At 36.4% G+C, this 13,160-nt stretch overlaps 2 protein-coding genes across 4 annotated transcripts in view; one reads left to right on the top strand and one right to left on the bottom strand.

Moving 5' to 3' along the window:
* The window catches only part of LOC105471104 (mannosidase alpha class 2A member 1), a 175,574-nt gene that overhangs the window by 141,806 nt on the left and 20,608 nt on the right, over positions 1-13,160 (top strand). For all 3 annotated transcript variants that reach the window (XM_071098627.1, XM_071098629.1, XM_071098628.1), the window contains exons 17-19: positions 5,268-5,401; positions 8,812-8,953; positions 11,502-11,635. In XM_071098627.1, coding sequence (XP_070954728.1) covers positions 5,268-5,401; positions 8,812-8,953; positions 11,502-11,635 — 410 coding nt within the window. The remainder of the gene's footprint in view (positions 1-5,267; positions 5,402-8,811; positions 8,954-11,501; positions 11,636-13,160) is intronic.
* LOC105471103 (cancer/testis antigen family 45 member A10-like) lies at positions 3,169-3,552 on the bottom strand. Its single transcript, XM_024789513.2, has one exon. The coding sequence runs from the start codon at positions 3,550-3,552 to the stop codon at positions 3,169-3,171; it is 384 nt and encodes a 127-aa protein (XP_024645281.2).

Below are 13,160 nucleotides of genomic sequence, written 5' to 3'. Positions count from 1 at the left end.
CTTTTCATTTGTGACACAGCATTCCATAACATGGGCGTATGTGATTTTATTTATTCATTTCCCTATTGTTCCTAGCGCCAGTATGCAGTGAACATGCTGGTGCATGCCTACTGGGCTCACCATTTTGTACATCTCAGCTAAGTACAGTGGGGAGGAACTGCTGTGCAATAGAGTATCTGTCTTTAATATTAAATATGTATTACTTTCTTGGCTTCTAAGGTGAGCATGCCATTTTGAAAGAGAGTTTTGGGTTGTTACAAAGAGTTTTTGGGGTCTGGAAGCCTCTTGTGCCTTATTTCACTCAAATAGCTCTTGGAAGATGTCAGATTTCAGTTCAATGCCCTCTCCCCTTAAAAACAAAAGAAAACAAAATCTGGAGGTCTTCTCTCTACTCACTACAAGGCCTCTCCCAGTCCTTGGTCCCAGAGTAACTTGAGCCTTCTTCAATAGTTGGTCTGCCAGTGAGGCATGATGATGTAGTGGTATAGTCCTGGTTCTGCCAGCCTTGTCCTTGGGAAAGTGATTTCTTCCTTGCTTAGGGTCAGGACGAAAGGAGTCATTATATATAAAGCTTGTAGTAAACATATGGTACATAGTAAGCATCAGTAACTCTTGGCTCCTGTCATTGCCACATAGCTGCCACCCTTCACTCAGCATACATTTATTATACATGTCTACGTGCTGGGAACATGAAGATAAATAAGACATGGTCTCTAGCCTTAAGGAACTTACATTCTAACATGCATGTAACATGTATGTAAAATGAAAGTTCTTATTCTCTCATCTTTCCAGCTACTTAAACTTTATCCATAGCCCAGTTTGCTTTCCTCCCATGTCAGCTAACTTCTGCATGATAAAGGACAGGCTTTCATATCTTAGCTATTTCTGTCTAACAGTGATTCAGTACTTACCATGTACCCCAAATGTTGTTAAGAACTGTAATGCAAAGATGGTGCATAAGACAGTCTGTATTTATGAGAAGCTAACATTCTGTAGGGAGATAAAAAACAAACAAACAAAAAAAATCCTAGCTCTGGGGGTGGGATCTACCCCCATCTATAGAACACTCTGATGTAGTGGGACCTTCTGAAGGACTCTTTCTGGCCTTTTTATTACCACTTTTCACCTGTGAACTGGCTCTGTTCTACCTTGCGTTGCCTATGTGAATAAGGATAAACAACCTCCATTCTCTCTTCCAAGGAGGAGAGAATTAGCAGCAAGAAGGCACATATTTCTTTGTTGAAACCTGGGAATATGTGCCTTTCTTTCCTTTCTTTCCCTAGTGACTAATCTTGTAAAGTGTTGAAGAAAAACCAGAGGGACTTAGAAAGCCCTGGCCATTCATGCCCAGGTGGAGCCACTTTAGTAAAAAAAAAAAAAAAAAGCATTTTTGTTGCCATGTGATGTACAGGTAAAACAGACCACTGGATACTGCTGGTTTGCATTCTTGCTTCCCGGGATGTTCTCCCTTCCATCGCATGAACCTCTTTGGGAAAGGTACAACTTAAGGAATTACTGACACAGAATAGGAACAGTTGGCAATCCTTTCACTGTTTCACATATACTGTTCTTTAAAAAAATAATAAATTACCATTGAGAACTCAGGGATATCTCCTTGTTTTTATGACCATTACAGGTTTTGTTTGGCTTGTTCATAATAAGCATGTTTAATCTTATTTTAAAAGTCTGTCCTGATTACAAACTTTAAATTGGTATCTTGCTGAATTGTGAATGGACATAAAGTTCCTTTTAAAGAGCTTTAAGTGTTTGTTGCCACAACAGGATCTAAGTATAATACTGAGCTTGAGAAAGATGATTTTCTCAACAGAAATACTTTATTATTGATAGAGGTAATGTGAAATAATTATTTTTTCCTTGAAGCATGTTCTTTTATAAATGCTTTCTGGAGGTACATGAATTAAAATTAATGATGTTCTCTTTTGTTAAGGCTTTATTTCATTTCATGTATTCTGTTGCTCTTTGAGAAAATATCTAATCTAGAGCAAAGAAAGCATAAAACAATATACTAAAAACCCAATGGATGCTTTTATTAAATTAGAGTTTACTTCTTGTCATCAGCCATGCTCCCTAGTATTACATGAATACTATCATGCTTGGTGCTACATTTTGTGTTTTAGATGTTTTTGGTTCATTTGTAGATGCTTATCTATTATTATTAAAATTCCATATGCATTTCATTTTGGCTTTACAAAACTATTTTGGTTAATGTAAGCATACTGAAAAGAGGGTTTGCGTTTAGAGTAATGCATTTCCTAGGTCATAGAAGATACTGTTATTTATTTATCATCAGTTATATATGTGGTTTGTTTTTCAACTTCTCAATAGTGATGGAGATATTTGGGTCATCTGTCTTTGCAGGTCCTTGTAATAACTGTCATAAGGAAATGTACATGTGTAGGTAACTAGCAGAGGTTAGTGGTTCAGACTGTGGCCATTTAAAAAAAGAAAAGGCATCAACTGGGTGCAGTGGCACATGCCTGTAGTCCCAGTTACTCAGGAGGCTGAGGTGGGAAGATTGCTTGAGCCCAGGAGTTGGAGGCCAGCTTGAGCAACATAGTGAGGCCCTGTCTCTCTCTCTCTTTTTTTTTTTTTAAATAAAGGAAATTCCACATTTCCTCACCCATGGAGATGGTACTCATAATAGTTTTATGAATGTAGTAAGAAACTGAAGTTAGCTCCATTTGAGTTGGAAGAGCAGTATATACCAGAAAGAAGTTCAGTGAGCATTCTGAAAATTCTGTTCCTAGAGGCTTCAGCCCATTTAAGTGTTATTTATCACTAGATTGTTATTTATATTTTAGAATTTCCATTGTACTTTTCAGATAAATCTATGGTGTTTACACTACATCTACATTCTTTGTTTTTTTTTTGTTTTTTGTTTTTTTTAACAGAAATGTCTTAGCTTCTGGAAGTCCATTTTATTCACTAACACATGCTAAAAGGCTTCAGCAATATCCTGCTCCATTCTAGAAAACAGCAATCTGATCCTTTTTTTCTCCTCAGTCATTAGCAAGATTATGCATTTGGGGTGAGATGATCCTTCTTGAACAAGTAGCCAGAAATCATTTGTTCCAGTTTCTTCTCAAGGTGCTGAATTAAGTCTCGCCTCATAAATCTTGTGGCTTCCTTGATGATGGATTCAAAAAATCATTTCTTGACTTCCATAGGTCCTTGCAGTCCTTCAAGCAATTTGAAGAGTTTTTCATATTTTCGTCCAAAGTGTCGAATTTCCTTCACTAATTGACATTTTATATCAACATTAATTTCTTCTTGCCTTTTTGGAAAAGGGAGTATTTCTGTGACTTTTAGGTCATCTCCAGAGAAATTCCTGGTAATGATTCCTCCTACAGGTGCATTTCTACCAGGTTTCTGCATCAGCCCATCTTTGCTGAAACCACTGAAATCATCAAACCAAGAATCCAATTGGCTTGGTGGAATACCATCTCCTGCCATAAGCTTCTTTTCCTTGGACATGGTAGAACCTCCAATAAGGCTGTCTCCTGCTCTTTGTTTCCTTAACAACAGGGCCATCTTCTGCCTTTTCTGAGATGAAGGACTCTCGATTCCCTATGACATTTAAACACGTTTTCAGGTTCTACAGCAACCTTCTCTGCTTTATCAGTCATTGTTTCCAGAAGGACCGATCCAGTATAGCCCAAGGGGAATGGAAGGGAAACTGCCTGCCATGGCGTGCCCTGCCCCAGCCAAACACTGGGAACACTGGGAACCTGTGTGGTGTGCCAGAGTCCCGAGGAGAAGCCTTGTGTTCAGTAGGACCGCGGGTGCCAGCCCCGAGAACCGTGGAGCCTGCATTTACATTCTTTCCCACAAACCTCACAAAGTTAAACTTCCTTTCTTTAACTCTTTGCTGTCTCCTTCTGTTAAACTCTGGGAATTCTTCTTGGCTCCTAGGAAAAAGTCTTCCTTACTCCTTTCCTCCCTTCCGCATTTTCCCTTTTTTTCCTTTCTGAACCTCAGAAGGCTTCAGCTTTATTAAATAGAATAACGTCACTCTTTCTTATGACCACTTTCCTCATTGCTGTCTTTAGAAGGTCCTGTAATATCTCTCACACACCCTTTTTAAAAATTTTTTCCATAGGTTATTGGGGTACAGGTGGTATTTGGTTACATTAGTAAGTTCTTTAGTGGTGATTTTTGAGATTTTGGTGCACCCATCACCCAAGCAGTATACACTGCACTCTGTTTGTAGTCTTTTATCCCTTGCTCCCCTCCAACCCTTCCTCCCAAGTCCCCAGAGTCCTTTGTATCATTCTTATGCCTTTGCATCCTCATAGCTTAGCTCCCACATATCATTGAGAACATACAGTGTTTGGTTTTCCATTCCTGAGTTACTTCACTTAGAATAGTAGTCTCCAGTCTCATCCAGGTCACTGCAAATGCCGTTAATTCATTCCTTTTTATCTCATACACCCTTGATCTGTATTAAGTGTGTTGGATTTCCTCTTAACTTCTCTCTCCATCTATGAAATTGACCCAAGGCCTCACTGAGGACCTGAAGATACAATTAAAGTAGAATGACAGAGACTAGTAAACACTTCAGGCTTGTCCAAATGAATGTTTCATATGTTAGGGACTTTTTAAAGCTGTCCTCTGCTTTATATAACAAAGGACAAAATGGATCATTTCATAATAAGGGGTCGTAAGAGATACTAAACTCAACTAAAATTGATTTAACTTCTGGAGAGCTTTCCAGATTATAGTCCACAAATACTAATATTTTAATATCACTTTCGGCCATAAACCATCTCCTTGGATCTCCTGTCTCTTTTCCTAGCAATAATACACTGTCACCTGAACCAGCAGAATGTGAACTTTACTGGCTCATAATATCTGGTCTGTAAGGAGAAAATGGTGAAAAAGTAGGCTAGAATGGCTCTTTCGGGGAATGGTGGTGCAGGTGAGAAGTGGACTGGCCTGTAGCTGAGCAGCCCTTTTTTCATTTCATGTCCTGTTTCGAACTCAGAGAGTCATTTACATGTTATACATCATCTACATTTTTCTCATCCCAGCTGCTTCATTCTTTAGTTGAATAATATGCTCCCCTGAATAAATGTTATCTACCTTCTGATAGTTTTTAAAAAGAAAAGTTAAATTGTGATAGCATTTATTATATGAGAGATGTTAAGATAGGAAGTAGAAAACAAGAAAATATATATAACTTTGGAAGGAGTTCTATATCTATATCTATCTATATATATATATATATATATATATTTTTTTTTTAGGAATAGAAGGACAGTCTGTGGAAGTTTCCAATATTGTGGACATCCGAAAAGTATATAACCGTGAGATTGCAATGAAAATTTCTTCTGATATAAAAAGCCAAAATAGATTTTATACTGACCTAAATGGATACCAGGTAATTTTCCTTCAAAATGTTTAAGTGATGGTTGTATTGGTGTATGATTCTTATATATAATAATGCCCCAGTTAATTTTGGATCCTTTGACAAAGTAATACCTAAAGTTGCAAATTATTTCTAAAATAAAACTGAATTTTGATAGATAATTGCGGGTTCTACAATTAGAACAAATATTTGGGAGACCATTTTTTTAAGAACATCTTTTTGTAAGGATTTATTTGTTCAAAGGGTAGATTTGGTGACCACTATGAATGTTAAATATCTTGATGCTAAAAAATATATATATGAATCTGTCTACCAGAAAGGAAACATAATTAGGGATTGATGGATTATTATACTTTTTGGGATTTTTTTTACTTTTTTTTTTTTTTTTTTTTGGAGACAGAGTCTCACTCTGTTGCCCAGGCTGGAGTTTAGTGGCATGATCTTGGCTCACTGTTGCCTCTGACTCCCAAGTTCAAGCGACTCTCCTGCCTTAGCCTCCCAAGTAGCTGGCACTACAGGCACACACCACTAGACCCAGCTAATTTTTGTATTTTTAGTAGAGACAGGGTTTCACCATGCTGGCAGGCTGGTCTCGAACTCTTGGACTCAAGTGATCTGCCCACCTCAGCCTTTAAAAGTGCTGGGATTATGGGCATGAGCCGCTGTGCTTGGTCTGTTTTTGTATTAGTCCATTCTCATGCTGCTATAAAGAAATACCCAAGACTAGGTAATTTATAAAGGAAAGAGGTTTAATTGACTCACAGTACTGTATGACTGGGGGGTAGCCTCAGGAAACTTACAATCGTAGTGGAGGGGAAGCAGACAAGCCTTACATGGCTGCAGGCAAGAGAGAGAAAAGCCCAGGGGAACTGCCATTTACAAAACCATCAGATCTCATGAGATCTCCCTGGCTATCAAACGAACAGCATAGGGGAAACCACCCCCATGATCCAGTCTCCGACCACCAGGTCTCTCTCTCAACACCTGGGGATTACAATTCAAGATGAGATTTGTGTGGGGATACAAAGTCTATGTCAGTTTTCCTCATAAGGAATTGATTCATGCCTATTAAGTTTATTCCTTATATATTGGTTTAATGTATGATCTAATAATGGGCTGTTGTAAATTTCAGGAAAACTCTTCCTCTGTATGTGTGTTTGTGTATACCATTGTACGTACACAGACACACATGTATACATATACATAGGTATATCTGTTTAGAAATAGGCAGGTATATATTTAATCAAAATTTTCATGAAATAGTTTCAAACTCTAGTAAGGAAGTTGATTTATACGGTCTTATCAGATTGTCAATTCTCCAATTTAATAGAGCACTTTTGATTGTTACCTAAATCTCTGTTTTCTGAGTGTATGTGTTTGATAACGTATCTTTGAAATACCGTTAAAACCATAAGCATGTTTTTAAAACAAGTGTTTTAGAGATTTTTGGCTGTGAATAGAAATAATTTTATAATAAACACTTTTACTTTGATTTTCAACTGGGGTGGGTGAAAAAGATTTTAATAATTTTCTCTTCTATGATTTCCTGCAAAAGTTAAATTTAAACTTTTTCCAAAACATAAAAATTTCAGCATAGTTTCTGAATTTGCATGTTAATTCGACTACAGCCATTTGGATTCCAAATAAAATCTCAACTTTATGGTGATTAATTTTTTTATATACAAAAGGAAGTCTTTTAAAATCATGCAAAACCAGTTATTTGTATTTGTGGTTGTAGACATGAATGAGGAACTTAGTAAAACTGACTAAGAATGTGAATTTTCTTTTTGTGGATGGAACATTTGACTAAAAAAGAAAATATTACCTTTAAGTCCGTAATATTTCTGCTTTTAAAATTGGCCGTTTTTTAAGCTTTGGATATAGTAGTACTTGGGCAAAACTAGATATCTAGCTCCAGTGAGGAGTGGCGGTAGCAACAACACAATTGTGATAGTTTTACATTTTTAAAAATAAGTTCACTTATACAAGTTAATTTGGTTTGGAAAGGAGAAATACAGAATTCTTTTAAGGTAGGTTTACTTTTTTTTTTTCCTTAAACATTTTACAGTTGTAGCTATCAGTTTATTAATTTCCCAAGGCTTCCATACAAATGGAATCATGTAAAACAACAAAACTTTATTCTTTCACAGTTCTGGAGACTAGATTTATAACATCAAGGTGTTGACAAGGCCATATTCCCTCCAAAGGCTATAGGGAAATATCCTTCCTTGCCCTATCCCAGCTTCTAGTGGTTGCCTATGCTTGGCATTCCTTGGTTTGTGTATGCATCACTCCTGTCTCTACCTCTTTTGTCATATAGAGTTCTCCCTATGCCTGTCGTATCTGTCTGTCTGTGTCCAAATTTCCCTCTTGTAAAGATGCCAGTCATTAGGTTAGGTCCCAACATAATCCAGAATGACCTCATCTGTTTCTGCAGAGGCTCTATTTCAAAATAAGATCACATTCACGGGTTGTGGGTGGACAGGAATTTGAGAGAGGGAGGCATTATTCAACTTAGTACAGCCAGTAATTTGAGGGAGACATTGCAGGGTTGTTGGGAAGATTAAAGATAGATTTGTGAAATACTCAGGACCATGCCTTTTGTTAATGGGCACTTAATACATGTTAACTATTATGGCAACTTTGTACCTCTTCTTTTCTTCACTTTTATGTCTAACTTTAATGAGTTTAAATGAGGAGATGACATTTTTATGTGGTATCATTAAGATTCACTGATAACAGGGTTCTGAGCTTACAGTCAGTCACTGTGACCCAGATGGGCTTTGGGGTTACCGACAGTCTTTCTCAAAAAATAGAGTCATATTTCGAACATTCAGGTACTAGGTTACAAGGAATTGGAATTTGGAACTATCTACATTGAAACTAATCAAAAAGAGTAAGCACTGAATGGTTTTTAAATATAAATATGCATTTGATTATAATGTAATATCTTAGAAGATTTGGTGTGGAGATCTGTGGTATTTATTAAAACCAATTCAAGAATAATAAGAGATATTTCTTGAAAGGGGATAGAGAGCTATTATACTTAGCATTCATTACAAAAGCAGTATGTTAGATTTAGATGAGAAATGAATACTTAATACTTTTATAATTTGTTTTATGCAAATATTGGAGAGTTAGAAGACTTTTAAGCATTTTTATTCTGAATTTAAATAGGAATGCCTATTTTAAAAATCTGGGCAAGTTCTACCTTTCCCACCTAAAAATTGTTTTCTAATATCCTTGTGGTTTTTCTTTATATTGTTTTAAATAATGCTTTAATTTTTAAATTATTTCTTCCATTGAACAAAAAAGGAAGCTTCGTCTTAAAGCTCTTAGAAAGAAAAATCACCTGTCCTCCAGTTTTTAAAAGAATATATGTAAATATCACTTTTTGTAGATGGAATTGTTGTGTTTTATAGATTCAACCTAGAATGACACTGAGCAAATTGCCTCTTCAAGCAAATGTCTATCCCATGACTACAATGGCCTATATCCAGGATGCCAAACATCGTTTGACACTGCTCTCTGCTCAGTCTTTAGGCGTTTCAAGTTTGAATAGTGGTATGTATTGCTTACACTCTTTTTCACTCTGAAAGGTTTCAGTTCCAAGTGTATACTTTTTCTGTTGGTCAGATGTGGTATAATCTCTAGTTAAAACCTCCCTGTCTTCTTTTCAGCTTTTTTCTTTCAGCAACCAGACTATTAAGTTTGGGTTTTGTGAGAACAACATAAAAAGATGAATCTCCTAAATCTTCAGATGAAGAACAGGAGACCTAAAATTCCATGTAAAGATTTATTTTTAAAGATAATTTGCTTCTCTTAATAGTGTTTACTTTGCAGAGGTCTCTGTCATCATCATGATTTAATGGATGTGGAAACTAAGATTCGGAGGTTTAGATAAGTTGCCTACGTTTGCAAATTTGGGAAGTCGTGGTTCAAACTTAGGTCCTTCTGTGAATCATGGTCTTTCTATTCTGCTACCGCCTGAAAGAAGGAAGGGAGTAGAAATTACAGAGATATGGGGATAAAGAGGTATGGCTTTAAGGATTCCAAAAGAGAAAAAGTGATGCATAGGAAGTGAGAGAAAATAGTCAATAGACACTGACTAATTTTTGCAAGTCTTTCTATTGAGAGACTTTGATCTTTTATAATACATATTTTTAATTGGTTATCATACATGGTATCATTGGTCTTCTTTCTTACATTCTAAGAGTTCGTAGAGATAAATGTCTGACGGAGCCAGATAAGTGAGTGCACATGCCTAGTGTGTCCTTTGACACAAGCCCACTTTTTACATGAGGCGTATACATGCATTCTGTAACTTACACACACACACACAAACTGCTACTTCTCATTTTTCTTTGTGGCCTTCATTAGATAAGATCATGTAAACTCATGCCATAAAGACATGAATTCGGTTATGAAAATAGTAATGACTCCACATCAGGGATCCAATAGGGAGGGTTAGAGACTTGAGCAAACTGAAGAGCATGTTCCCAGTGTGCAGTGGGGCAGCATTGTTACTGTGTGGTTAGAGGCCCAGTGTTGCTAAATTCAATTTTTGAAAGAAGAGTCCAGAAGTCTGGAATTTTCCGTGAAGTTGTTCAATCTGAAAAATATTGATATCATTTGTTAAAAAACACTATGTTGACAAAACATAAAACATTTTTGTGCCCTACATGACTCTTGAGCCACCCATTTTTAAACACTGCCTTGAATTCTCGAAGCTGTGCCCTCAATAGAGGACTAGACAGTAAGACTCAAGCCGTGATGAACAAAGCAGCATTATCTCAGTTCCTGGTAAAGACAAGCTAAGAAATAAAGTTCCTCTGTTTCTGCTATAGCCACCAAATACCTTAGTATTTGAATTAAAGCAATTCAAGTACAATCCAGTAAATCACTAAGTGCCAGTCATGTGTTATATGTACCAACATTTGGAGACAGGAGAAGAGTTAGAAATTGCCAAGAGGTTGATATGCTAAATTGAATAGGTATGTTATGCCAATCATACCTATCTACAGCTTGTCACTTCACACCCAATTTAATCCCTGAGCCTAGGGACTAAATCTTAGACAGTTGTCTTTTAAATTATGAAGGTAGTGACAATGAGATTTCTACTCATCTCTGGTAATTTTAGGTACTAGATACATAAACTCAGAAGAAAGAAGCTAAACAGAGTTGGTATGACTATGTAATAGTAGTAATTGTTAGTCTTTTGTGTTTGCTATTTCCCTTTTGGACCAAATGATCATTTAATATAGTAATGGATATGAATGAATATGCATGTATTTTTAAGTATATAACATCAGTTTTCTAAGTCTTATTTGAGTATTAGCTTAAGTGTGTGTGTGTATATACGTATGTGTATATATGTGTGTGTATATATATGTGTGTGTGTGTATATATATACGGCTCTAATTGGTTTTTTAAATTTTTTAATCTCGTAATGATTAGCTTCCAAAACTTGAGCTAGGGGAAATATGGAAATATTGCATAGCAAATGAAGGAACCAGGTATGACCCCTTTTAAGCCAGAAAGGCAGGACAGTGGTGCTGCCACTAACACAATGTCAGAGAAGCAAGGGAGTATATCATGAGTGTGTCCACATTCTAGGGCTTCTTCAGCAACCTGCTTCATATCAAGTAACCTAAATTTTATTTGTAAACCTTTTTTAGACCTACCCATCTATGTGTATTTTACTACTCTCTGTGTGATGTACATTTCCTAATAAACCTCATAAGCATTTTTGATTCCAAATGGTGCTACTAAAAGTTTTGGAGAACTTAATTTACTGTTTAGGTTAATGTTTTGGAAAAAAATTTTCATTTAAATTTTGATCTGTCCTGTCTCATTTTTAATTTCTTATCAGATATTGTGAAACATTACTAAAGAAACACAGAAATACTCTTCTGTTTTATGAATTTGTAGGAGCTACTTTGAGCTATTATCAAGAGAAAGCCCATGGTGTAGTGGGTTGTATAAATCCACCTCCTTGACTAGAGGGGAAATTTAGAGCAAGACATCATGGCTTCTACTTAAGTGATGCTCAACGAATGTCAGTATTAAATAACTCTGGTCAGTTTTGCTTGTTTGTTTGTTTGCGTATTAGGTCAGATTGAAGTTATCATGGATCGAAGACTCATGCAAGATGATAATCGTGGCCTTGAGCAAGGTGTCCAGGATAATAAGATTACAGCTAATCTATTTCGAATACTACTAGAAAAAAGAAGTGCAGTTAATACGGTATGAAAAAATAACTAGCATGATCTGATACTGAAATTACGACTTTCCACTTTAAAAATTTTTTGAATCATTTCCAATATTGAGATTTCTTTATAGTAGATGTGGCCCACATTCACAGAAAGAGAACTCAGTTATAAATATCATGTAAGTTTTGCACTTAGGTCTTTCTATTTTTTATGTTTGCTTATTATGTAGATAAAAAATAATAACAGGAAATCAGCTTCGGTAAATATTTCTGAAATTATTTTGAAAAAAATAAGAATTGAAAAATTGAGCTAAATAAAAGTTAAAGAATAGAACTTAGTCATATACTTAGGAGATTAAATTTGGTAAACTTTATTTGAAATGTTAGTAAAATTTATTTGAAATGTTAGTGTACTTATTCTAGTCTTAGACTCTTCAGTTGAAAATGTATTTATATGTAGGTTTTCCATGTTTGATTTTTATTCCTCAAAGCAAAAATCTAGTACTCTGTGTTGAATAGTCTGACACAAGCCCAGCTGGACCTGAATGACCTGACGATATGCTTGTTCAGGTAAAGTTATCTTCAGAGTTCTCCAAAAGTTATCACGCACCCTGAACGTGGGCTTTTTCTTTTTGCTCTATTCTCCTTTCTGCACTGACCATTGCAAGTCTTTTCTACTCTTTTCAGCCAGTGACTGCACCTGTCACTTTATAGAGAGAACAGCCATTAGACAGGGCTCTCTGTTCCAGTTACCTAACATCTACTTCCACCCTTCCCGTCTTTCCTCCCGATACGTTAAAAAGAGACTTTACTATCCATCATCCTAGGCAGATCCCACCACTTGTCCTTGGAACTTACTCTCTTCAACCACCTCAGCATCCTTTTACTATTCATTCTCTCTCTCTTTCTCCCTTGCTCCTCATATCCAACACTTCCTGGGAGATTCTTTCTGTTAGCTTTTGAACACTCTTTGTTTTCTTCTGTTAAAAATAGAAATGGAATGCAGCCTTCCTTCAGACTCTTACTTCCATTTCCTGTAAGCTACTGTCCTCTCTCTCCTACCCGATTGAGCCAGAGTTTATGAGATGAGTTTATTTCATCACTTCCTTCTCACACTCAATTTGTTTCAGTCTGGCTTTAGCCTCCATCATATTATGAAAGAGCTCTTTACGATGTCAGTAGATCCAGTGGATATTGACTTTCGTCGTCTTACTTCACCTTACAGCAGTGTTTGACACTGGCCATTGTCACTCTGTAAAATACTGCCTTGCCAGGGGTTGTATGGATCTATGCAGCTTGGTTTTCCTTCCACCTCTCTGGCAGTTCTTTATCTCTCTATTAGTTCTCTACTCAGCCATTAAATCTTAGAGCTCTCAAAGCATGGCCCCTGGCCTTCTCCTTTTCTTATTTTTTATGCTATACCTTGGCAATCTCTTTTACTCCCCTGGTTTTGTTTGCATCCTCCACACAGGTAGAAGCCACTAATATATATCTCCAACTTAGGCTTGTCTCTGACCTCCAGATTCATCTATCTAATTGCTTCCTGCCTGTTTATAAGGA

The sequence above is a fragment of the Macaca nemestrina genome, chromosome 6 (genome assembly GCF_043159975.1).
Source record: "Macaca nemestrina isolate mMacNem1 chromosome 6, mMacNem.hap1, whole genome shotgun sequence".
Taxonomy (NCBI): Eukaryota; Metazoa; Chordata; class Mammalia; order Primates; family Cercopithecidae; genus Macaca; species Macaca nemestrina.
The sequence above is the reverse complement of the archived record's forward strand: the minus strand, read 5'-3'. Positions and strand labels throughout refer to the sequence as shown.